This window comes from Amia ocellicauda, chromosome 1 (genome assembly GCF_036373705.1).
Source record: "Amia ocellicauda isolate fAmiCal2 chromosome 1, fAmiCal2.hap1, whole genome shotgun sequence".
Classification (NCBI taxonomy): domain Eukaryota; kingdom Metazoa; phylum Chordata; class Actinopteri; order Amiiformes; family Amiidae; genus Amia; species Amia ocellicauda.
This window is the reverse complement of record NC_089850.1, coordinates 13,465,434-13,493,354: the sequence shown is the minus strand read 5'-3', so window position 1 is coordinate 13,493,354 and position 27,921 is coordinate 13,465,434. Positions and strand designations below refer to the sequence as shown.

Genomic DNA, 27,921 nt, shown 5'->3' with positions numbered 1-27,921 from the left:
GCTTCAAAGAGGCTTAACTATCAGTTTCATTAGGAAGACACCTCTACTATTCAGTGGGAAATCATTTGGACCCAGAAGCCCCTGGTTCCTCACCTCACACAGAAGAACACATCTCAGATTTGGGCATACAAATGAGGCCTCCTACTTCCAACCTGTTATTCCTAAAATAATAACAAATCATAATGATCATAATTCCATACCTTCCACTATTCTCTCATCAATATCTTGTCCTGTTCCGTAGGATTCTGTCAAATACCTGGAGAGCAGAATTAATATTACATCAAAGTAAAACAGAGTTTGCCTTTGGATCCAATAATAAGCACTACTTCTTCCTCACTCTCACCTAACACAGGGCGCATTTCACTCCATGTAAAGATCTAAAACCAACACAGAACTGCCCACAAGGGCGCAGCCACCCACTGTTTTCACTGTGATAAAACAATGCTTAAAAGTTCAGCATTGCTTACAAATGACTGCGGTTTGTATTAAGGAGACAATGCTTTAAGAATGCACTTTTGGTTTTAGTTTCTGCCTCGGTTATGCCTTAAGGTTCAGGCATTCAAAGTTAAGCAGAATTAAGTATTCCCCTGACACACCAGCCTTCCCTTTTCTTAAATTAGTTAAGCACACAAAGACGATGTAAAACCACACATTGAGAAGCATGAGCCCAGCCCAGAGAAATGAGGAGCTGTTTTGCTGAACTTCAGTAGAACCCAGAGTTTAATAGAGAACAGAGGCACATCAAACTAAAATATGATCATGTAAGCTCCTGTTTCACATTACTTTGTATTGTTGCTACTTGGATCATATTCACAAAAAACATAAATCGCTGCACTACCACTGTCGAATAAAATAAATGTAAGCTAATAAAAATGTATGAAATGCTTCAGGTGGTTTTGTATTTTGTATAACTGGATATTTGTTTTGGATATTTATTTATTTCAAAAAGGGATGGTAAATTTAACACTACGTTACAAATGCAGGCACTTGAGTTTATGAAGGACACAAATTCTGAACATTCAGAAAACCTGCATCAGGAAGATCTTTATAAAATTTGAGTAATAAACAAAATTATAAAACACTGCAAATACCTGAGAACAAACTTTGTGTTTTCAGTTTTTCCTGCTCCAGATTCTCCGGACACAATAATTGACTGGCTCATCTTCAGCACCTTCATGTCACGGAAAGTTTTGTCGGCTGGAAGGTTAGAAAAGTGAAATCAGTTTGGTATCAACTCGAAATTTGAATAACCAACAGCTGAAAGAAATCATACACTGTCAAACACTAGCCAACATTTGATGTAATATCACATTTTAGTAAATACTATTGACTGAAAACTGCATCTTTCGTAGAAGTAGGAGGAAGAGTCGTCCGATTTAAGACAAAAATACATAAAGTATTTTAATTATTATTTGTGATTTAGCGGATTAAGATTAACGTCTATTAACGTCTGCATCTGAAATCCATATAAATTCTGAAAATACATATATCTTAAGGAAGAATTCCACATTCATGCTGTACACTGCATGAATTTTGCATATCTTCTAAAAATAAAACATTAACCCTATGAGATCAATTCTTTGTAACTGTCATATTCTGAACTCCAGCTAGATAAGCAAGACAAATTGAAGATGTTCTCCTTAAAATGTTCTTTCACCAATCAAGGGACAAGATGAAAGACAAAGAAAACTTCCATATAATACATATAATATCAAAAATACAGGGTTAGTAAAGAGAAAGCCCATTAAGACCAATTAAATTTGTAGATGATCATTAATGCAGGTTTACAATAGTGCCACAAAGGTTGAAAAACAATATTTCCATTGTGCTTCACATCGTTTAAAGAACATATTCAAACTATTCTGAGAACTAGGTTCAGTCTGTACATGTATTTTTGTTCCAGTGAGAGCAATAGGTAATTACTGAGCTCAAGGTGAAGAGTTTCCTTTATCCATAACGTACCAATTGCGTAGACATGAGGTGGAAGAGTGCCGAGAGATTTTCCCTGGTACATCTTAATGGTGTCCGACGAATAGAGCTTGGGGATATCATAGTAAGGGTTCACTGCGATCAGGATATTGGCTACATAGGTCTGAAATGGAAGAAGAAACATACAATCTTTCAAATTACACTTAGAACAGGGGATGTGCTGACTGACTGGAAGACAGCAAATGTCATACCAATCCACAAGAAAGGGGACAAAACTGAGCCAGGAAATTACAGACCAATCAGTCTCACTTGCATCACCTGTAAAATGTTGGAAAAAATTATTAGACAGAAAATAGAGGAGCATCTTAATGAAAACCATATTCTTGGAGATAGTCAACATGGGTTTAGATGAGCCAGATCATGTCTTACTAATTTATTATAATTTTTTGACCATGCAACTGCAGCTGTAGATCATGTGAAAGCATATGATATGATATACTTAGATTTTCAAAAAGCTTTTGATAAGGTTCCACACCAAAGACTGGTCCTCAAATTGGAAGCTGTGGGGATTCAGGGTAATGTAAGTAGATGGATTATGAACTGGTTGATGTATAGAAACAGAGGGTGTCGATTAGAGGAGTTGCTTCTAACTGGAGTGAGGTTGTTAGTGGAGTTCCACAGGGATCAGTACTCGGGCCTTTGCTTTTTCTAATCTATATTAATGATTTGGACTCTGGGATAGTTAGCAAGTTTGTCAAATTTGCAGATGATACTAAAATAGGTGGCTCATCAGATACAATCTCGGCAGCACAGGCTATTCAAAGGGACTTAGATAATATTCAGTTGTGGGACGACACCTGGGAGATGAAATTCAAATGTGGACAAGTGCAAGGTATTACATGCAGGTAACAAAAATGTCCACTATAATTACACTATGGGAGGAATAGAACTAGATGAAGTAACACAATGAGAAAGACCTAGGAGTCTACATGGACTCCTCACTTTCTCCATCCAAGCAATGTGGGGAAGCAATAAAAAAGGCAAACATAATGTTGGGGTATATTGTCAAAAGTATAGAATTGAGAACAAGGGCAGTAATGTTCAGACTGTACAATGCACTAGTTAGAGCTCATCTGGATACTGTGGACAGTTCTGGTCTCCACACTTCAAGAAAGATATCGCTGCTCTAGAGGCAGTTCAGAGGAGAGCAACCAGACTTATTGCAGGTCTGAAGGGAAAGTCCTACTGAGAGACTGAGGACCTGAACCTTTTCACCCAGGAACAGAGGAGACTACGTGGGGACTTGATCCAAGTCTTCAAAATCATGAAAGGCATCGACCACATCAAACCAGAGGAGCTTTTCCAGATCAGCAGGGACACGCGCACCCGGGGACACAAATGGAAATTGGGCTTCAAAGCATTCAAAACGGAAAACAGGAGACACTTCTTCACACAGAGAGTCATCACAATCTGGAACAAACTCCCCAGCAATGCGGTAGAAGCTGAAAGTTGGGGAACATTTAAAAATAGACTGGACAGGATCCTTGGATCACTTACATATTAATGGACACCAAACGAGCACGATGGCCTCCTGTCGTTTGTAAACTTTCTTATGTTCTTTCTTATGTTCTTATCTATACAAAATACACACAGGGTGTACACTCCCTAGTTTTCATACTTGAGCTGAAGACATTTGCATTCTTAGACCATGTGAAACTCTCTATATGAAAGACTACACAAGTGGCACAGGATACATTAACTAATGGCAAAAACTCTCATGCGAGAAATGGTCTTTATTTATTCACTGAAGATCCCTATTTTTAGTACGGCGACTGTACAAAGCTGAATGCACTAAAAAGCTGGGCTACATGGAATCGCCACTAGATGTCACCTAAAGTAAAAAAATAAATAAGTAAAATAAAAAATATATATATATATATATATATATATATATATATATATATATATATATATATATATATATATATATATATATTCATTTTATTTTTTCTCTTCTTTTCCCTGTCATTCCACAGCTGCTATTTTTTACACTGGGCAGATGGTATGGGATAACCATTTCATTTCAATAGACCTAATTAAGTTCACTGGGCAATATGATAGCAGCGTTAGGTGATTAGCGCAGTCATCTGAGCCGGGGAACTACTACACCATACAGGCATGTGGCTCATTTTAAATAATGATGAAAAGTAAAGCACCTATGGTGACAGCAGCAGCATGCGATAACTGACAGTAAACCTGTGGCAGCTTCGCAAAAACAATAAGAGCATTGTTAACAACTGACACAAAGAGTGTAAAGAATTATACACTGAAAACTCAAGAGGGTTTTTCACTCAGAGCAGCGCCGGCAGTCTAAGGAGGGAAGAAACGTTCAAGGTGGAAGTGACTTTGCTCAAGATTATATAAAAAAAACAACAGTTGGCAAAAAATAAATAAATAAAAACGTAATGCATAAAAATCTTAGAACTGTTATACAAGAGACAGGTTACACCAAAGGGAATGTTAAATTTACATATTTATATAAAACGGTTGTCAGATAATCATGACTTACTACTGCAAACAACTGGTTGGTAGTAATAAAAAGTAGATATAATTAAAACAAAGATCAACACAGATTTGTTATCATTTGCAACATTCATTTTTATTTGTTTGCCCTTTGCCAGCCCTACTGACGCCATTACACAGGCCATGTTATTCTATTGTATTTGCAGAAAAGTTGTAAAATACAATAAATAATCACAAAAGCGTGCAAACTGAAACCCAAATTTTGCACCGTATACTTACGTAGATTTTGTCTTTACTATAGCGCACACGGACATTGTTCAGAAGAGTTGCTTCATTCAAGTACATAAGCGAACCTGAAGGAGACAAAATGAAGCAATACAAATTAGAAACGAATCACAAATTCATCAAACATTTCTACATCAAACTGCGAGAACAACATTTACTGCTTACTCATGTAGCATCTTCAATGTAAATATGTTTTGCACTTTTATAAGACAATGTTTGTTTATCTTGACAGGTTTTTTTTCTCCTTATATATGTTTTATTCACACAAATATGTATTCTGCAATAAAAATAAATACAGTTTGGCTGAACCCCATCTTAATTGTGTGCAGTTATCTCAGCTCATCAAAGTTGTGTGCTCTTGAACACTTACAGTTGTCTTCAACGTGTTTGTTGACATCTTCTTCTGCTGGGAACACTTGGTTGATGGGGGACAGGAAAGTCTACAATGTTAAATGAAATGGAACAAAATCACTGTCACACACCTGTCTAGCCTTACAATTCCCATGAGAAGCTGCTTCGCTCTCTCTTTGTGATCACCCCATTTATTTATATTTCTCCAATTATCATCATCATTACTCTGAACTCCAGCTCAAACATTGTACATAGCAATACCCACTCATTACTCAGGTAGGTAAAATTGCATTTATTCCAAATTGAAACTGCAAAATCAGTTTTCTGTCAATCAGATACATCAGGTACATTTAATATGCCTTTGTTTTTATAGTGGATCTAATAATTAATAAGAGACTTGTGATTATGAATTGGTAAAGGAAAGCATTTCATGTCCACAGATGGTCGGTCTATATTAGTCGAGCAGTAGTATGGGATTCACACACTGTGGCATAATGAATCTAACCACCAGGCCAGGCCTCTTGGTGTGTATCCGTTCATGTTATTTCAGTACCAGCAGTGGTTATCCCTGAGGTTTACAAAGGACAATGACATTAATGGAGGATGAGCACATAGATAAAATCAAGACTTCACAATGGTTATGCATGTTTGTCTTCACTTCTTCCCATGGGTGGAATTCTGGTATTGTTCATCTGGTCAGAATGCAGAGAAAAGGAAGAGGAATGTACCTTTGTAATAGTTCAGTATCCATGTATTGTATTTATCCATGTTAAAATAATTCAACAATAGCCAAATAAACTCCCCACAGCACTGAGATGCAATGTGTGGATCTGCATGCTTTTGAGTTCCACCTGTCTGAGCCCAAGTGTCAATACTTTCAAGTAGGAGAAAAAATGTATGTCTGCCACAATACAGTTAAAAACAAAAAAAGAAAAAAATATTTTAGTGGTAGGTTCCTCCAAGATCTTAGTTCTCCTGATGTTTATCTGGCTCCTCAGCACCACTGTTCCATAGGGGAAGTGAATCTGAAGGTATACAAAACCCTCATTTGAATTCTCCAATGATACAAATGAAGTGGAAGCAAAACGCATTCAAAAACGGTTGAAAGTGACTGATAGAACGTGAGTGACACAGAAGCTGCATGCTTTTCTTCAGCAGGCACAGGAAACAGCTTGTCCCCGTTAGCCAGCTCACCCAAGATTACAGAGGGACACATCCTGAATGTCGCTTTCCTCAAGATTCGCTGCCCTGTCTACCCATGCTTCAATTCCATTGTACATCACACTCACGTGCCGTTGCAATGAAATGAACTGGGCCGTTTCCGGGAGCAAGGGTTTAAATATGCGAAATGTATACGTTTTAATTCCGCAAGCTCGAACTCGGACAGGGAATTTGGCGTTTCAGTGCCGGTCCCGAGCACTGGATTAGCAAGAAAGTTACAGCGCTGGTGTCAGAAGACAAAAAGAGAAACATCAAATCCAAATAAATAATTCCACAGCAGAAACCAGATCTCGGAGCCCAGTGATGAAACGAGAGAGAGAGACGTTTCTTTGTCCCTTGACTGGAGCTGCACACAGAGCCGAGACATCTCTCTTCACTGGCGCAGTAAAGTGCAGCCCCATGTATTATTTACCACATTAACAGAACACAGTAATGGGAAAAATAATACCTCTGTCACGTACCAAAAATGTACAAATTCATCCTGTATTTAGGCCTGTTTTTTGTGTGACAAGTAACATAAGGCCTTGGACACAAAAACAGTTATTCAGACAACAGCTTAAGTAAATTTCTAATGTGCGAGTTTTGAACGGTCAGCATTAAATAGGACAAACACACAATTATGGATATTATAGATCTTAAAACTAAATCATATGTTGTTGTTTGTTTGTTTTTTCTCCTCTTAAACAAAGAAGTAGCTGACAACTTCAAAACTCTTTAAAAGTTGCCATTTGAAAGAGAACCCAAGTCACATGCTTCTGATTTGTGTCAAAGAACAACTGAGTTTCACCTTTAATCCAATCTTTCAAACTTTGGGCTTTGGGACCTGCTTTATTACTTCCCAAGACCAAAAACATGAAAAGAAAAAAAAGAAAAAAAAATCACAAGCAGCTACAAGGAAACATAATGCATAAATGACTTAATTAGAAAAAATGTATTTTCATGCTAATGTATTTTAATGTAATGTTAACTGTGCTCTTTATGGGATTTTTTTTTACCCAAATTAAGTTTGTAAGACATAAGCTGAATCTGGTCAGTGAAAAGTCTGTGCTAAGGCTTGACTGTCAATACTTCTCCAGGTTTGTTACTATTGATAGGATCCAATGTGTTGAGCTCGCATTTCTACATTTTGGTTACATTTCTCTCTTTTAAGTAAAATAAAGCGTAATTATAATTTACATAAATATATCAGGAAATGAAATAAAAACTGCATAAAAACAATCATCCTAATTTGATGGTATTTGTAGCTGATCCATTCATATATTTCTCATTGGTATTGGAGAGATATTACCTTCCCTATCAACTAAAATAAACCAATTTAATTCTTCATCATCAGTGATTTCAGTTAAACAGTTTTTGAAGGAAACAATACATTACCAGAATTAAAGCAGTTATCAGTGTAGACATAACTGGTTTAACTCCTAGAATGTTTTTACTTTGAAAACAACTAAAACACGCGTTGTGTTCACGTATTTGTAAAAATAGATATGCAAAATGTTTTTGATATAAATTTAGTTTGTTGTAGAATGGTGTCTATCCCTCTCTCTCATTGTTTACGAACACATTTTCAATTATCCACATTGAGCTGCTGATCAGATAAATCCAGACCATGCAAGTCAAAAAATAGTTGTGGCTCATTTGCAAGTTTGATCTGAAGCCTCTCTCAAGGTAGTAAAATTCATGATCTTACTGAAGATCTCAATTCCATGAAGACTTGTGAATGAAAAAACAAGAGATGTTATGCTTAGGACTGAGAGATATTTGTATAGTAGTCATATTCTGAAGGGTTTCTAGCAGGGTTTAGAAATATTCACTTTTAAAGATATAATTTCCTGACACAGCCATGGTAACACATGTTGGTTTTGCCATTGAAAAACTGTGAGAATCTCTGCTGCCGTGACCGTTAATTAATGCGAAAAACAACTTGTCCTACATTCTAAGCTCCATTTGCCAGGATTCGGCTGTCCTATTGTTTTTAAGGAGCAATGTGTAATCAACAGGATGGAAAGGCAATTTGGTAAAGAATTATACATTTATCTCCTCAGTTTTCCCAGTTTCCCAAATATAAAATGCTGAACTGCTAAATAAGTGCAAAAGAATGATGGGGTTAACATCCACATTTTGATCAAACCTACAATAAACAATTGCTAATCTCAAAATAGTATCATGCACTTGCTTTTCTCCAAACATTTATCTCAATGGCCACTGCGGCTCCGTTCAGGCAGGATTGCTGCAGTTTACTGGCACAAACAAATCCCTGAATGAACAGAACTCTTATTGTGCTTTGGAACAGTACAGCTCCGGAGCTGCCAGTAATATAATGTCAAAAACTGAATACAACTTTACTAATAACCATACCCTACACAGCCAGTCTCCATCTCCATGAGGGACAGGAAAGATTGAATAGATTTTGATTATTTTGCCGGATGCCAAGCAGTGAAAAGAATCAAAGAAAAAGATTGGCCATTCGAAGCAGACACTGTGTGATGCAGCCAGGCTGTGGCACCACGTAGAAGAGGCAAACTGGCTGAAAAGTCTCCTTACAGACCCAATGTATCCGCTTTTCAATGGTTAAATCTCTACTCCAATATTATGACCTATTATAATTATTACAGAAATGTCTACCCATGAAATTGAATACATTCCTGAAGACACTGAAGGAGAGCAACCTAAAGCAGCTGCACATCCTCCGAACCCATTGTGCACAAAGTCACTTGTGCTGGCTGTGGAACCGATACTTTCATTATCTGATGTCACTAGTGATTAGATTGGTTTTACTAAGGCCAGGTTACTCAGAAAGCACACCAGCTTCCCCTAAACCTTCTACATGTCAGACATTAGGCCTAAAAACACAGACAATGTCCAAACTATTAAATTACCGCTCTAGCAAACCTTCATTTAACTGTAATGTGTTGTCCAGGACGCCCAGAAGGGTGCTGAAGGGGGCCTTGACTCACCTTGCCCCTGTTCAAGGGTTCGATCGTTAGGGTGTCTGCTCCGATATCCACGATCGTGCCCAGCTGGAACCCGTCTGTTGGGTGGGGCGCCCACACCGGCTTGCCATCCTCCATTGCGAACAGCAGCTACAGAGGGGCTCTCTGGAGGAAAGAAGGAGAAAGAAGGGTTAATGCCTATCGACCATAGAAGCTACATCTTTTCATTTGAGCAGGGATCTACAGGGGCACACAGCAGGTGAGATAGTAGAAGAGTAGAAAGACAAAAACCAGACTGGTTTTAAATGAAAAGCATTGATGCACAAGATTAAATGTCTTGGCACAATAACAATATAGAATGCGTATCTCAAACTTGAGCGCCAAAGTAATTATGAGTAAAACAGAATATTAAAGACAACTTAAAGACATATTAAACCAATGGCAACACATGGTGCTCTTTAGAATTATATGGGGATTAGAAGGATTCATATTTTTCATTCTTCTTCTTTGTTGTTATATTTTTTTATTGTAACTAAATATTATTGTTAGCAGTTCATCCAGCAGTATAATATATTGGTAGCATTTAATCTGATCTTCCCTTAAATTAACTCATACACTCACACAGCCACTGTCTCCTCCCCAAACGGTGGAAAATGTGCTGAGATGGCAATGTACCTTGGCGCTGTTTAACCTTTAACCATCCAATTAGTTTGCATGAACACCCCTCCACCACAAGTAGTACCTTCCAATTATCTTGTTATTCAGTAAATGATTTGCTGAGCCTGTAACCGAGGAAGCTCAATGGGAGAACTAATAGCTTTCTGGGGGAGTTCAAAGAAACTTGGGAATTGCATGATATATTCTATAAACAAAGCTAAAAGGACAAGAGAGTCACAACCCACACACAGTAGTAAGTTCATTCTAACCACAAGCTGGAGATAAATTAAATCTATCAAATGTATTGTACACTTATGTTAACAGACAAACCTTCCAACATATGTATATAGTCTTTTTAATTTAAGTCATTATCCAAACCACATAAAAGTCTAATTGCCAAATTGTAAAGCCTTTACAGAAGGGAATTCTGAAGCATTTTGGCCACCTTTTGCATTAGAGTCATAAATTTGTCACATATAGACACATTTTGACTTAATTCACAGCTTTACAGTTTCTAAGACATGGGAAATGATAGAAGGCACAGTAACAAGCATTTTACCAAACAGACTCTGTTTTACTCAGCGTGACGATTGGCGAAACATGACCCCACATTTACATCATCAATGAAGTTTCTCATGCTTGAAAGTATCGGAGACAGTGTATTATTTACCACAGCAGAAAGCTCTTTAGCTTGGCCTCATCCCAAGATACAGTCCCAGTGCAAGGAAGATTTTCAATGCTCAATTATCCAGGTCATGTGTTGCAAATCACTTCTGTACATAACAATTGCTTTATTCACTCAGAACTGGCAAATATGGGCTCTCTTGATCAAACTATACATTTAAATGTCGGTTAACAAAAACAAGGCTATAACAACTTTAGTACTGGCCAAAATAAATGTGTAATGGAAGAATGCATAACTTCAGAAATAGTTAGGAGGAACTGACCTACTGTGAAACAGAAACCAGAGAATAAGTAATAAGGGATGTACAGGTTCAATGTGCTAACGGTTTTTATTAATACACAAACAATGATTTCCATTATAAATTGCTTGCATGGTTAACTGCTCAAGTCCTGCTAACCCAGACTGGGGTTATTTTTGCTTTTGGTTTCTCGACAGCACTGATGGCATGATGTTTTTCTAGACGAAAAGGAAACTATTTCTGTGCATCCAGGATTTTGTGGAAACTTTGAGGTCCAAGTATTGAGGATTTTACAAGGCTAAAACCACCAGACGTCAATTCAAAGCATACGTCATCATTTACTACTACAGAAGCTTATAATTGTCTTCAAAACAAACAACTGGGCTACAAATAGGCAGAGGATTAGACAAGCACGTCCTACACATGGTGAGCAAAACACACCCAAGACTGGTGAGGACAGGAGTCACATTCCAAGTTAAACAACAGATCAGCTACATCAAAGAAGACTACACCCCCAAATTTTAAACTACAAATCACAGCAAGCTCTAGTAATCAAGTGTTTTATAAATGGGTTAATACACATTACATTCTGGATCAACTGTATAAACCTTGTTAACTGACAAATATATTTTGTTTGTAATTTTAAATCGAATTAATCCAACTTTATACAGAATAAAAAAACCTACGCTGATGCATACACTCACCTAAAGGATTATTAGGAACACCATACTAATACTGTGTTTGACCCCCTTTCGCCTTCAGAACTGCCTTAATTCTACGTGGCATTGATTCAACAAGGTGCTGAAAGCATTCTTTAGAAATGTTGGCCCATATTGATAGGATAGCATCTTGCAGTTGATGGAGATTTGTGGGATGCACATCCAGGGCACGAAGCTCCCGTTCCACCACATCCCAAAGATGCTCTATTGGGTTGAGATCTGGTGACTGTGGGGGCCAGTTTAGTACAGTGAACTCATTGTCATGTTCAAGAAACCAATTTGAAATGATTCGACCTTTGTGACATGCTGCATTATCCTGCTGGAAGTAGCCATCAGAGGATGGGTACATGGTGGTCATAAAGGGATGGACATGGTCAGAAACAATGCTCAGGTAGGCCGTGGCATTTAAACGATGCCCAATTGGCACTAAGGGGCCTAAAGTGTGCCAAGAAAACATCCCCCACACCATTACACCACCACCACCAGCCTGCACAGTGGTAACAAGGCATGATGGATCCATGTTCTCATTCTGTTTACGCCAAATTCTGACTCTACCATCTGAATGTCTCAACAGAAATCGAGACTCATCAGACCAGGCAACATTTTTCCAGTCTTCAACTGTCCAATTTTGGTGAGCTTGTGCAAATTGTAGCCTCTTTTTCCTATTTGTAGTGGAGATGAGTGGTACCCGGTGGGGTCTTCTGCTGTTGTAGCCCATCCGCCTCAAGGTTGTACGTGTTGTGGCTTCACAAATGCTTTGCTGCATACCTCGGTTGTAACGAGTGGTTATTTCAGTCAAAGTTGCTCTTCTATCAGCTTGAATCAGTCGGCCCATTCTCCTCTGACCTCTAGCATCAACAAGGCATTTTCTCCCACAGGACTGCCGCATACTGGATGTTTTTCCCTTTTCACACCATTCTTTGTAAACCCTAGAAATGGTTGTGCGTGAAAATCCCAGTAACTGAGCAGATTGTGAAATACTCAGACCGGCCCGTCTGGCACCAACAACCATGCCACGCTCAAAATTGCTTAAATCACCTTTCTTTCCCATTCAGACATTCAGTTTGGAGTTCAGGAGTTGTCTTGACCAGGACCACACCCCTAAATGCATTGAAGCAACTGCCATGTGATTGGTTGGTTAGATAATTGCATTAATGAGAAATTGAACAGGTGTTCCTAATAATCCTTTAGGTGAGTGTATATAAATAGAACTTAAAAGTTGGACAGTAAAATGTTCTTAGTCAGCAAATTGTTTTTACTAGTGCTCAAATCAGCACCATCCTTTTAAACTATGATTATATGTAGGGCTATTCAAATAAATATTCAGCACAAATCTAGTATGATTCTAGGATTAAATCACTTTAGAAATTAATTAATTTGTATATTTTTATTAACAAGGGTCAGAAACGTGTGTTGAGGGGATAAGAATGTTGTGAAATTAAATTCCTGGATTTAACAAGAACTGGAACAAACAGGCTGCACTACAAAACCCTAATTCAGAGAGAAGATACACCAGTGGATTTGAATTATTTAAAGTTTGAAATTCTTTTTTCCATATGGCTGGAGGACAAACCTGGGGTTATTTGCATGTGAATTATGGAGGAGAAGCTAGTAGCTACAGACTGGATGTGCTGAGAAACACGAATATCCCACATACTCCCTTAATGGAAAAGTGACCTTTTTAAATGTCGAACAGAATAAACCCTTTATTTGAAATTAAATCCAAGTATGAAGAGACAGAACTATATTGTAGTCACTATACTTGTCACTATTTCTGTACAATCCAGTCTGGTTTATTCTGCTTAAATCGGAGGTTAAATGAGGCTATACAGCACAAGGAGCAAAACAAATCCCTTTTCACAAACTGTTACACATTGCAAGTAAAATACAAAATAAATACAACATATACAAGTCCAAATTAAACTACATTCAAGTACATTATCTCCACAATACAGTGAAGTCTTTGTGAAATAAAGAACAATCCTTAGACATTATTAACAAATTAAAAGGCTTTTGAGCCCCATCCCAGATTGGAAAACCTCATCACTGATTTTACAGCACGTGTGGTATTGTGGTCAAGGGTTACTGGATTGGGTGCCACTGCTTTACATTCAAGACTCAAAGTCCACTTGGGTAAATGAAACAGCAAATTCATTTCCTTGTGCAGTGTCACCATGTCATAAAAAGGAGACAGTTAAATCGGATCACACTGCTGGGTTACAGCTCAGTCAGGTGCCCCCACGGGTCATTTATTTCATAACCGAGAAGTGCTTTGAAATGACGGTAATGGGCAGGAAGAAGCAGGTCTTAATCTTGCTTTAAGTGTGGTAACTGCTCCTTCCGGCAAGGTGAGATCCTGTAATCAGTTTCTATATGATCAAGGAAGCCAACAAATATTTGCATCTCTCTACATTTTCATAGATTAATGATCCAACGTCTACATTTATCCCATTTATTATCTTCTGTGCTGCAAGGCAACCATAAAACAAAAACAAGATCACATTGTATTATACCACAGATCTGAGGAAATTCAGCCATGCCCTTAGAAAAGGGAGGGATCTTCAAATTTTCAGATATATTTCACATACAAGCTTGTATGGTCATTAAGGCAAAGAATCTACTCATACAGTAAACCTTTTAGATATTTTTTCGATATCTCCAATATCCAAGAGATCTCTTCCAACAACCAGCTTTGCTCAGCATAGAAGTGTTTAAAGGTTACAGACATTCCTGTATGTAAAGACTGATGTGTGCTCTAAAAACAAGAATGTGTCTATAGCAGCCCATTTTAAGAAGCCAAACCAAAACCAAACATTACATATGGGGAATGCACAAAACCTGGCTTCATAATTTGCTTAAACTCAAATAACAGCAACAAGAGTGACATAAGAGGAGCAAGACTGGGCTGGTTTCTATGAATAATAATAAAAAACAACAACTCAGAATTCTTACTACATCCTCAGGTATGAAATAAAACAATTATCTTCCTTGCAGTAGGAATTAAAAGAAATGCATTGTGTCTCCTGTTACCACAGAGACTGCCTTCATCAATGCTAGCTGATTCAGTGGGGTTTGAGTGACTTGGGTCCTTTCTCCGTTTGTTAGACAGGTACGCACACCAGTCTGGTTCCTGTGCTCAATCAGCTTATGCTTTGTTCACCTAAATCATTTCCATAGTGAATCAGTAACAGAAATGCAATAAGCACTAGTTTTTGAAGTAGAATGCAACACTAAAGCACCAATCTACTTTAGAAGCATACAACTTCATTGGGTGCTTACTGGAAGATAAACCATATACATTTATTTTTTTAAAGGACACAGAAATCCCAGCAAGATGTTATAGGTAGTTATCAAGGGATTTCATTTTGATTTTGATTTTTCATTTTTAAAGCCACAGGGCAATACTGTAAATTTAAACACTATACATTACATAGTTGCAGGTTACTGCCAAAAGGTGGGCCCATGTTAATGAGACCTCAGGGCTTATGGACCCCTGAGCAAACATGGACTTGGTAATAGTTGGTCTGTAAATACAAAAACACTGCCAGCAGCCCCATGGGTATTTGTAGAACTGTAAAAGTTTCTATTAATGCTGACACACTCTTCCTCTTGTGAGAGGAGTCCTGTCCACCCCTGAATGAAGCTGCTGTTTGTGTGACTGCCTGTGAGTGAGAGCAGATGCATTCCTGTGCGCTCATGTGGCGGGGTAAGGGCGAGCGTCTGGGTCTGTGGTTAGCGACTCTGTTCTCCACTGCTCTGTCGGTTTTAAAAACTCAAATCTCTCTCTCTCTCTCCTGGTGTTTGCAGTTAGTGGTGTATAAAAGGGCACAGTTCCCCCCTCCATGAAGGCTGGTTTGTTGCTTTAGTAAAGAGCAAAATGTTTCATGACTTGCCACCACCTAAATTACAATGTATTTACTAAAGTCATACACGTTTAGGCCAAATTATTACAGATAAAAAAGTACACAGAAATGCTACCAAAATGGCATCATGGGTCCGACAAAACTAAGGGTAATGGTACCATAGCTTTAAATTGCCATGTAACCCACGGTAAGAACATCATACTCCAGTCTTACTATATACATTAAGCATTCAAGATCCCATCTGCTCTGCATTTTTGTGATTTTAGTTTCAATAAATAAGCAAAAAACCTGGAAACAGGTTAACTTACACTAATTATGCAAATCTTTGTCTAATCAAGTACTACAGGGTAAAGCTTTATGAAAACTTGGATCAGAAAGGGGGTGCATATACCCAGCTCCAGCTACAACACCATTAAGAAAGTGCTTTGTGTATTTCAGTTTTTCTGTGAATTCCATATTGTCTTTAAAAAAAAAAGATTGCTTAAGTATTGAAAGTATTCAAAAATAGATTTCTAAGTTTGGTCATTTGCCCAATATACTACAAGAATAACTGGAGGACTATTTTTCTTATCTTCTTTAAGTGAAAATTATCAACAAAAATAATGCATACTACATTCATCTTAAGGACAAGATTAAAGCACCTTTCTCAGCAAACTGTACACAACAGTAGATTTCAGATTTTATCATGTGATTCATGACCTTGAATATCTCAAATATAATATTTTCTTTGCACAATTTGCAAAGCACAACTCCCCAAAGCCACCACAAATAAAATAATCGGTGGGGGGGGGTGGGATATTTAAAACAATTTAGGATTCCTTGGTGTCAATGAATTCAGTCTAAAAACCACAAGCAATCACACACATCCACATCTGGATCTAGCCTAGCTGGCCAGCATGAATGACTCTTGAGTGTGAGACATATTAAACTAATCTGGCATCTGCCGAGACCTTAATGAACAATTCTACTTTTAAAAATGTATTAGTGAAGCAGGAAAACAAGGGTAGTTGCAACCATGGTGCTGGGAAGCAGAAGTATCTGACGAACAGAGCAGGAATGCCGACAAGTGAGAGTTCATATTCAAGTGAAAAGGCATGAAAAGCTCTTGAAAGGGCAGTTCTTGGGAAGAACAGAGAACAGCCCTGAGAGTAGGGTGTGGATACACATGTGTAAATCTGATACACCCCTGACCTGTGCACTCTTTCAGTTTGCCAAAGCCATTGCTACACACGCTGCACAAACGTGGCTTTCTGTAAACTTTCAGAGTCTGCGGCCAAGAGACTGAAACTCTAAGGCTGAAGCTAATCCCTCTGGGAAAAGGGTTTCTCTGTGCCACAGCATATTTTTGAACAAGGAATCATGGCTCCCAAGTGATTTTATTCAAACTTATTCAGTTTGAAACTTAGTTGCTATATCATCTTCAACAGACAGGTGCAATCAAACAGTGCTTTCCAGTTAAAAAGCCACACTGGTTGCCCCTAGGTATGTAGAGAACTGATGTTGAGGATGTGTCCGAAATTGGAAATATGCAATTAGGACTAAAATGAGCTCAGCAGTCCAAATTTAAATACATTCACCATATAAACATTTTACATTAAATTAAAATAATTTCATTGAGAAAAGGACACTTCTTATGCAATTACTTATTTAATTCAATACTGGAATCTTCATTGTAACTTATGAAGCTCTCCTCACAATATTAACAGTGGGTCAAGCCCATTTAATATACTATGAATTCAGTTATTTTCATTACTGTAACCCAGTGCGTCTCTTAAATATAGAAGCACATAGCAACTCATTTCCTGAGAGCTGTGGCCAAAACACTACGGGAAAAAAAAAAAGAGTCATGACTTCTCCATAGAAACGCTGCCACTGGCATCCCTGATACAGAGAGCAAATAGTGCGGCAAACAGACTGATCAACAGAACAACCCTAACACAACAGCTGGACAGGGACCCAACATGAGAACAGAACATTATTTCAGTATAAAATGTCTACAAGGAAGGTAGAAAATAAAGCAGCTAACTGAAGTAGTCAATACAGACAAATTGGCTAAGGCCCAGGTCTGAGATAAACAAAGGCAATCAATTGTCTGTAGATGTCATGACACCATTCTTCAAGGCTGACAAAAACTACTCTTCTTCTCCACATGAAGAAAATAGGTCTCGTCATGTCCACAGCACTGAGAACGGAGGTCAGAACGGGTTACAGGTCTATACAAGAGTGTCCCCGTACCAATAAGGCTTGATTGTCAATAAGTTTAAACATGATGTAGTATGTGTATTTATTCATTTATGTGCAAAAATGTTTTCTTGCTAGCGCATTGACATAACAAGCCAGTGTGTTTCCACGGTTCCCACAGTGAACCTTGTAAACAGTTCAGTGCTCTCAGATTTGATGATGTGGGCTAGGATCGTCTTCAATACCTAACTGCAGAGAGTGAGCACGGCAGTTTTATTTTCTAAAACCGATTAACGATTGACAGGATTCCTAAGAGGTACTTGAATGACACTAAAAAGACCCAACTAACCGAATTCCTTTGACCTCAGTTAAAAAGTGCAGAAAACATTAGAAGTATAAAATTACAACTAATATGAAAAAACACATTCCACGTCTATGAAGTAAAATTGTGATTTAGTAATGAGACAAAGGGAACAGTTCATCTCAAGGTAAAAGCCACCAGGACTTTGAACAATAACAGTGGCATTTTTTTTGCATCTATTTTGTGTCTATTCATAATTCTCCTTAATGTGTACTATGCCTGATGAGAAACTGAAGAAAACCAACCAATAAACTTGAAACATCCACGCTAATTATAAATACAAAGCAAATGCTAGTTTTTTCCAGTTCAGTTACATATATGAAAAAGATGCCATGAACAAAAAAACATCATAATCTTACTCACACAGAGCAATGACTTAAGTGGATGAAAATACAAGATGAGTAAGCTTTATAATTATAATGAAAACTTCCGAAACTCCTACAAGGTTTCTCTTAAAGCACAAGTTAAGTTCAAGAGTTTGCCCATAAGATTCCTCATCCGAGTATTGATGCCAAATGAATTTCCACAGATCAAATGACCTCCATATCGAAAATGTCAATATGCTGCCAAATCTCACTGCACAATAGCATAATTTGTGCATGCACTGCAGTTTTATAAAAGGTAAGTAAGTAGCTTTAAACAGGGATGTCCATAAATGTTATGAGATTTTTTTTTTTTGTAGTTTAGCCCTACTACTATTGAAAAATGCTTCTTATACACAATATTATTCAAACTCTTTACAAATCTTACCTACAAAATATACAACCATACAACAGATCCATGTTTGTCATCAGATTGTATTACTGGAGTATACATGTGCAACACGAACTTTCAGAGCAAAATTTAGAAGACAAAAAGCACAGAAGACAACAAATTCAGAAACCTTTAGTTCTCCTGTTCTTACAAGTTAGTTTTAATAATAACTGCCATTATGTTTTAAATGCACACGAAGAAAGGTTCCCCCTTCACATGAAACAGCCAAGGTGCAGTTACTTTTCACACAGCGCCTAGTAGAAGACACTTTTACACAATCGAGGCAAGTGGGGGCCGCCCCTGTAGCTCCCGGAGACAAAGGCCTATGCATTGAGCCTTCACGATATAGCCCCCCATTGCAGTCTATGGAACAACTACCGCAGGTCTCCGCTAGTGGCATAAAATCGCTGCTTTATATCCTATGCTTTCCCGGCCTCCCAGAAGCTGGCATTCACTCGCTTCAGCCTTTCATCTCGCAGATTCCAGGTGCGCAAACGGCATGCTTTAGCCCATGGGCTTCACGCCTCCAGAAGCCGCAATTCACTTGCTTTAGCCTTATTCTCTCAGTTCCATGTACAGCGCTGCATTTGTCACCTTTAATTTGATCCCATGGAGAGGCAAATTGATAGGCTACATTTTGAACATGTGATGTCTTGAAGGAGCCTTTATTTATACTTTTGTGTATTTATGTATGTATGTATATGTAGTGTACTTAAGACAACGTAATAGAATGAGGACAGGTTCATGCGCTCTGTATGGAAGCTAGGCGCCGCCTCCAGAAGCCGCAATACACCTGTTTCAGCCTTATTTCTCTCAGCTCCCAGGGGGCCACACACCGCATGTTTTAACCATCCAGCTCGGCGCCTCCAGAAACCTAAATTGCTTTAGCCTTACTGGTCTCAGTTTCCTCTCTTACAGCCTCCATTTCTCTTAAGTCTTAAGTAAACTACATATACATACAGAAATAAATACACAAATGTATAAATAAAGGCTCCTTCAAGACATCACATGTTTAAAATGTAGCCTACCCATTTGCCTCTCCATGGGATCAAATGAAAGGTGACAAATGCAGCTCTGTATACAGAACTGAGAGAATAAGGCTTAAACAAGGGCATATCGGCTTCTGGAGGCGCGGGGCCCGTGGGCTAAAGCATGCCGTGTGCGGTACCTGGAGTCTGCGAGATGAAAGGCTGAAGCGAGTGAATGTCACCTACTGAGGGGCCGGGAAAGCATAGGATAAAGCAGCATTTTTATGCCACTAGCGGGGATTTGCAGTAGTTGTTCCATAGACTACAGTGGGGGGCTATATCGTGAAGGCTCAATGCATATGCCTTGGTCTCCGGGAGCTATAGGGGTGGCCCCCACTCACCTCAATTGTGTATAATTTTCTTCTACTAGGCGTTTTGATGCATGTAGAATCGCGAGGATCGGGTGTACTTTTTATAGAGGTTTGTAAGAGGTTAATAACATACCATGTTATTAAGGAGTAAGATATTTAAAGCCTTACATCAAATGTTAGGAGAAACATATTTCCAAAGTGACGAAGGACAAAGCCCTGGCATTGGGGCAGCATATTCTTGTGAGTAAATCTAAGGTGAAAACATTTGTTGTCTTTGAGAGGCACAAACAGCATTGTGCAAGTGAAATGGGAAAGTAAAATGCTCATAATATACACAGGAAACACCATAGCTTCAGGCTAGTGGGCATCATGTGGTGTACTACTTTCTCACATAAAGGCAAGGAGTGAGGCTGTTTTTTTATTGTGGGACGATCAGAATCCGGGTATATTTGATCATCTGTAAGTTTATTTAGCCAAGCTTCAGACTCCTGGGGTGTATTTCCTTCAGAAACACAGTTACTGAGGAATGAAAAAAAATAAATAAACAGCAACGAATGCAACTGAAGAACAAATGCCACACTGGGAGATGCACAGGACTGTACAGGTCAATGTGCTTTCCTGGAGCCCTGCAAACAGCAATAGGCCTACATTTCCTTCCTGTTCATCTTTTTCCAAAAATTAAAGGATATGGAAAAAGCATTGAGGCTGTTCTCAGTGACAGACAGGAAATGGGGAAGGGTATATCATGTTAGACAAAACTAGACAAAATTAAAGTCTTATTTTAAAGATTGTAAACCTAAATCTATGTGTATATGAAGCATATACTGCCCAGTACTAAGAATTTGTTATTAAGATTGAAATGGGCCATCACCTACACAGTTTAGATTAAGTAACAAACACTAATCTAGTCAGCAGTCTAAATTAGTTTAGTTTTGTTATTGTGGAGAGAAAAAAGGATATGACCCTCCCAATATTAGAAACTGGTGAGAAAAACAAATATGTGCAGACAAAGCTTAGATTTTGAAAAACACTTTAGAAGAGTGATATTCCTGCAAAGGGTAATGACTTAACTTAAAGCAATACTGAAACAGAAGATAATGCTTCATAGTTAACCACATTCACAAATGCCTCCAATATGACCCATTTAAAAAATGTTATCTAAACATTGCTTATTAAGACTCCCTATACATTTGAATGACTAAAAACCTTTCTAAAAAGAAGAGGAACTACCCTTAGTTGTTTGTATTTAAGATATAGGCCTAATGACCTGCAGATAATTAATACAATACCATGGCTAATTTACAAAGGCTTCATCTATCAGTATACTATAAGCCAGTGATACTCGGATAGTGGTTAGAATCGGTGTATAAAACGAAACTGACGAATAGATGCAAGAGTTTACTGCTGACAGACAGGGTTATCAGTGCTGTGACTGCAACAGGAAAAAACAAAACAGGGTGGAGCAAAATTATTCTAATCTCTAAGCAATAAAGACATCTAGTTCCATCTTTAAAATATACACTCAGTGGGAGTGTATAACAAATGCATCCTGAAAACAGCGCATCACCAGACAATTCTTCCCACACTTTGTGTTTACACAGAATTTAGGATTTTCCACAATACTGTACTGAGTATGTGCAGGTCCAAGCGAGGTCAGCAGTTGGAACAAGAGGAAGTCATCTTTCCTGATTAAAGAAAACTGAGCGGTCTGGTTTGGGACATGGGTGGTGAGCAGCTTTGCAGACGTTTCGGAGCAGCACACAATTATTATACAATGACAGAATATTCTGGGGGGCTGCCAGTTTTTGGGTTTTACTTAGCGAGGATTTACCCTTTAAGCTCAGTTTAACATAGAAGGTCCATTAACCCCAATCAATATAAGTCTAGCCTACATGAGAACTTCTAAATCAAGTCAAGTTGCTGTTAATGTTAACATAAATTAATTGCCCTGCAGAACAATTTTGATTACCCCAAATTCACCTATATTTTCCTCCATGAAGGCTCAGGAAGTCAATGCATAATTAGTCAGTTGATTTTCCTTTACCATCCTAGAAAAAGCAAATATTTTTGTATTTGGTCTTAATCTATTTATGTAAATATGTATGCACTCACACATTTATTTTATCAACCACAACAAACAATTTAACAAGGAAACAAATCCAGATTATAGCAGGGTTCCCCACAGCTAAATTCAGGACAGGCGACCCACCTGGCCAAAATTTGATGCCACCTGGCCAAAGAAATGCATGAACAAAAAAAAAAAAAAAAAAAAAAAATACAAAGCTCTTGCTCTCGCTCCGCCCCCCCCCCACTCATGTCCTCCATCAGTCAGCTATGAGGATCCCTCCCTCCGTTGAAGATCTGTCTTCACCCCCCCAAATTTCACAATTTGGGTAAACCCCCCCACCACAATCTACTGCATAACATTGATATCTGTGGAGTAATTAACGTCTTCTGTATGTAGATTCTGCTGTACACAAATTGGCAAAACCAACCGCCAGTGCAATGGTCAGCATGTACTTGGGAGGAATGCCACAGCACAATGATCTAAACCCACTCCTTCTTTACTGGAAATCATGTTGCTATAGAGGTCAGTTGTTCATCCACAGCTGCACACCCTGTTGAGTCTCAGTAGGCAAACTTTAGACGACAGGAACAGAACAGGGCTGGGCTCATTTGCATTGGCTCAGAGCTAAACATCCACTGGAGGAAAACCCTATACCCATTTCGAATAACACAGCCAACAAAACATGGCTGATCAGTCACCACCGAGGTTTCCAACAAGCACAAATCTTCAAAATCAGCATCCTGCAATGTGTCCCTAAAAAATTGGGTCACTGTGTAATTTCATTGAATTGAATTTACTAAAGTTCAACAAGGAAGCCACCTTGCAAACAAACATCATACACCAATTCGCTGAACTGCACATAGAGATAGTAATAAATGCAAGCATGTTAGTCTTGTATGTCACTCTATACAAAGGCATCTCTCAAACTGCAAAATAATTATGTCAGTAAATGTAGATCAAAAGTAAAATCTGTTTGAACTAGCCTGTGAGATTTTAAATGTGAAAGTATCACATGGATAACAAAGTGAAGACTGACTTTCAAAACGTTTTGTAAAAAGCTGAGACTCTAAAATGTCTTGGCATGAATGACGCCAGAGGCCTGACCTGACTTGTGGAGAAGAAACATTATGAATCTCTTACAGTGCAACAAGTGTACAGTGTGTGTGTGCCCCGCAGTGCATCTGTTACTCACAATAGTAATGTGGAAGTTGCAACATGCAAAACAAAGATCATATCACATGTAGGGCAGTGCTAAATTCTGATTTTATTTAACTTATTGGGAACTGAAGCACGCAGTGGAAAAGGCTCGACTCTAAAGGGGCTCCAAAAGTGTGCAAGAAGACAACAAATCCAGAGGTGAACAAACTGCGCTCCTTTATACTAATCTACTGAAAATCAATTAATGTTATAGAGCTGCAATTAGACAGACGCTTATGCTCATTTATTAAAATATATAAAACTAGGCTTATGATAACCCAACATGGTGAGCTCCTTCAATGGAAAGGTCTCGGATGAACATGACTAGAATCATGAAAAGGTCTGCTTTCAGAACAATTGACCTGTAGCCCCATGTTTTAAAGACTATACTGACAAAGCTCAGAAACAGGAAGTTTGATGAAGTTTCAAGGTGTAAGAAAAAAAAAAGACTTATCTAATATATTATAAATGCATAAAACATAAAATAATACATAATGACTCATAGCCAGCGGTGTTACACCTTTCAGTCCAAGAGTGTCTACAATACAGAAGAAAAACACAAAAGCAGAGAGGCCGGGACTTCAAAAGGCAATATCAAGTGACACACAAGACTCACGTTGCATGGTTCCTTCAGACTGGGTCCTGCGGGACATGACTAATTAATCTCACGTTCAGCTAATTAAAAAGATACTATGGAAACTTAAAAGGGGTAATCTTCAGACATAATCTTTGAAACGTGACCTATCTTTTTTTATATCAAGACATTAATCATGAAAATAGCTTATTTTCTTTTTTTGCACAAGCTATGCAATGGATGCTATAGGGAGTAGGCTACATTTTTAATGTCTACATTTTTTAAGGTCTCTGCATAACTTCCAAAATCAACATTTCAGCATGACTAGTTCATCACCTTCTGAACTGGACTAATGCCCTCGCTGTCCGACTTAATGACTCAGCAGTGTGACCCATAAGAGATCAGAGGAGTCATACTAAACCTCGCAAAATCAGGCTTTGAAGTGATCCTTTGGAAAGTAGTCAAAACATATTTACAGATATTCTTTGGCTCAAAACACCTCAGAGAAAGTCAGACCACATGAGGAATAGTGACCGATCGTGACGGGCAAGCAGTTAGCTAATTGAAAAGCCAACACGTGACTTTGAGATGTGTTGAAAATCTAAAACAGCATGTTTACTTTTTACAGCAATTGCCCTTTGGTTAGAAGGTTTTGAAGAGCAAATTGGACACAGATATAGAAGGAATACTATGGTCTTTACTCAATTTGCTCTTCAAAGCAATAATCAATAGGAATTCCAAATGTAGGGTTCATTTTTTTTTATCAGCATTAACAATGTACTGCACCGCATCTCAAAAGCTGGAATCAAATCAGTGCAGCCATCATTAACTGACATAAATCCTGAGGGAATAAACATCCTCAACCAATGATTTTCTGCCAAGAATTAGAAAAAAATGTAATTAAACTTTCACACAATTCTAAAGCGTAAAATTCCTAAAACCTGCTTGTAATTCAATTCACATGTCCTCTATAAAGTATCAACAGAACACTTATTTTCAGTGCAGCGTGTAGTATTTTCCCCAATGATCTGTGCTGCCTAAGGTAGTTCAACTCAACTGAGAATGACTTGTGGAACTTCATGCATAAGCTGTTGAAGCTTAATTTAACCAGTACTGGTTAAATGTGGTGTTATTCATTAATAATAATTTGCATCTTTGCTCAGTAATGTAATATTTGCTTGGTTATATTTACATAATTAATAAATAAGTAACATAAGTCATAAATCCACAGTCCTATTGTGTTCTAAGCCTTTTCTTGCAATTAATATTAACTTTTCTTCCTCATTTCTCCTAATGTGGTTTGCCAATGAATGGGGACCCATCAGTGGCACAAAGTGCGTCGTCTCTCTCCACATTGAAGCAGTTAACGAAGCCTGCCCTGTACTAAAAGCACTTTGAACTCATGCATTTTTACTACATGCAGTTTACGCAAAAGCTGTCCTGTATGACTTAATGGCTCTTAAAGATAAAGATATGAAGAAACCTACGGAGAGCTGACAGTATCTCAATTACTGAATTACATAGTTACAGAGTGTGACTTTGTGTCATCATTCATAAACCCAAGTTTGCCAACTGCATAAAATGTAAAGCTACTACAGTCCAAAGGTCAAGTCATAATTGTGCTTCACTAACTCTTGCTTTCATACCAGTATATTGAAGATCTTAGCATTACTCATGAGGTAAATACCACGATGTGTTTGTGCTTATCGTTAAATAATTCATTCATTACACTTGCACAATAATTGTCTACATAAATATATATAATATAATAATATATAATAAACATTTTCAATAGGCGTTAACTTCAGACCTACCAGTACAATCTGATTACACTCATTCAAAGGACATGTATGTATGCATGCTGGGGTGGTGTAACCATTGCTTTAGTTTTAATTATCCTGATGTCTTTACAACCCAAAGCCTAAATGCATGCCTTGAAGTACATCTGGTTGCTAGTCCACAACCTTTGGACATGCTATTATTCCCTACCCTGCCCTTAATCCAACTGCTGTCAGAAGGCCTGCTCTATATTTAATTATCAGGTGGACAACTGTGCACACAATATGAGTTTTCAGGGGCAGCTAACATACTTCCAAGAGTCAAATACAATCGAAATGATGTATTCCCCATCCATTGATTTTAGTGCAAAAAACATATCGCGATAGACAGAATCCCAGGGGCTGACAAACCACACACAGCCTGCTTTTGGGCAACAAAACTGAATTGCGGTGGCAAGGATTTGAGCAAGAGCACCAGCCAGAAACACGTACCCAAGTCCTGCACAGCTAGCCTGCCTCTGGTTCCCCTTGCAGCAATATATTACAGGGTCAATAATATAATCGCACGCCAGTCAACACGCACATCCCACAAAGTTAAGCCTTAAAGTGTGCGAAATGCCACAGAGCTGGAGTTTACAGGCTGGGATTCTTGGAAGGGAGTCTAAATAAAGTCTCAGCCTCTTCCTGTGTTTTGACAGCCTCCATTAGCATCAGCTTTGCCGGCGAGCCTTTCCGTCTCATGCTTCACAGTGCGCAGCGCAAGGGTCAGCAGACAACACTGCCTCTCCGCGGGACCGGGGGCTCGGGATGGCCGTACTTACTCTGTAGGACTTTCGACGTGCACTGGGGCTGGCTTCGTCTGGTAATAGCCCCCGAAAAGTTCAAGTTTCCCCTAGCAGAGTCCCGGCTGCAGTCGGATCAGGGTCCGGTCTCCGCTGCTCCTCTTCCTGCTGCAGCCCTCGGTCTCCCAGTCGAGCGGAATGAATCCAGGGAAATGGCAGTGACGTCACGGCGAGGCGCTGCCGCACTGGGCCGCTGGCGGCGCTGCAGAGTAGGTGGGAGTGCGGAGCTGCAGCCCGCGGGACTTGGGAATAGCCATCATTATTGATGACGTCACGGTCATCGATAAACTCATATTCTGTACGCATTGCCCGAAAACCTCATTTCACGGGATGTGGCATAATTTGAAAGCAGTTAGTGTGATTGTGCTTTCCTGTTGGTCTACAGGTGCCAGCTTAGCTCAGGGGTTCCCAACCTACCCTGCTGGTTTTTGTTCCAACCGAGCTCTCAGTTATTTCATTGAACCTCTAAAATTGAACCATTTGCTTTCATTTTACTTTTTAAAAAGTTCCTTCATAACATAATAAGTTCCTTATACAATGTTATACTAAACTTAAAACTCCTGCTGTTGAAAATAAGTAAAAGGCTCTGGTTTAGGAAATGATTAATTAGATTAAGGGTTCCATTAAGTAATTGAGAGCTCAGTTGGAACCAAAACCATCAGGGCTGTGGGTCCTCCAGGAGCAGGGTGGATGTCAATGAAGAATGTGCGCTCTGTTTAAACTGAAGTCATGGGGTTGTCTGCCAGACTCTTAAATTGTTAAGGTCTGTTGAAGTAATTGGTGGATTTCTTTATATGTGATGGTTAGGTGCTATTACTGTTCGGCAATGATTGCCTGTTGCTGTTGATTGTTGTTTCCTACATAAACCTTAATAGAAAGAAGCTTCTTTTTTCTTAGTTAGTATTTTTTCTTATTTCATAACCTAAGAGTCAGACTCTATTTATACTACTTACAAATACATGTTACAAGCAAAAAAAGAACAATTCTGAGGCATATAACTGCACATGTGAAATGTGAAACCCCAGAAGCACGTTAAAAAACATATTATAATGCAATTAAAGTCCTTTGTATGCTTTTGGGGTTCAGAAAGCAGTGGAAGTGGAAATGTAAGGTGGATTTTAAAGTCACCATGGTTTCCACAGGCATACAACAAATGCCAATATAGGGTTCATCAAATTTTAAGTGTCCAGTAACTTAAAACTTTTAAAGATTTTTTTAAAGAAGACATTCTATCCCAGACCGAAAGCTAATACAGGGTGAGTGCATCGAATTAGAAAGACACTAGATACTTTTAGAACTGCAACTGTATCGTGTTTCTTTACAGTGACAGTGGAGCGAAAACATGTCTCTTGAAATGTTTACATGTCATTTTATTTCATTATGTTTAATATGTTGGGCCTAAAGCTCTGGGTCACACTTTGTGTAAC

The 27,921-nt window shown here is 38.5% G+C and overlaps 1 protein-coding gene across 4 annotated transcripts in view; it reads right to left on the bottom strand.

The window, feature by feature from the left end:
• myo6a (myosin VIa) overlaps nt 1-26,637 on the bottom strand; it is a 68,515-nt gene extending 41,878 nt beyond the window's left edge. For all 4 annotated transcript variants that reach the window (XM_066723399.1, XM_066723407.1, XM_066723415.1 and 1 more), the window contains exons 1-7: nt 26,474-26,637; nt 9,264-9,404; nt 5,108-5,177; nt 4,732-4,805; nt 1,963-2,092; nt 1,092-1,197; nt 201-256 (exon numbers count right to left, since the gene is read on the bottom strand). In XM_066723399.1, the coding sequence (XP_066579496.1) occupies nt 201-256; nt 1,092-1,197; nt 1,963-2,092; nt 4,732-4,805; nt 5,108-5,177; nt 9,264-9,377 (550 nt within the window). In that variant the 5' untranslated portion in view covers nt 9,378-9,404; nt 26,474-26,637. The remainder of the gene's footprint in view (nt 1-200; nt 257-1,091; nt 1,198-1,962; nt 2,093-4,731; nt 4,806-5,107; nt 5,178-9,263; nt 9,405-26,473) is intronic.
• Between the last annotated feature and the right edge of the window lie 1,284 nt (nt 26,638-27,921).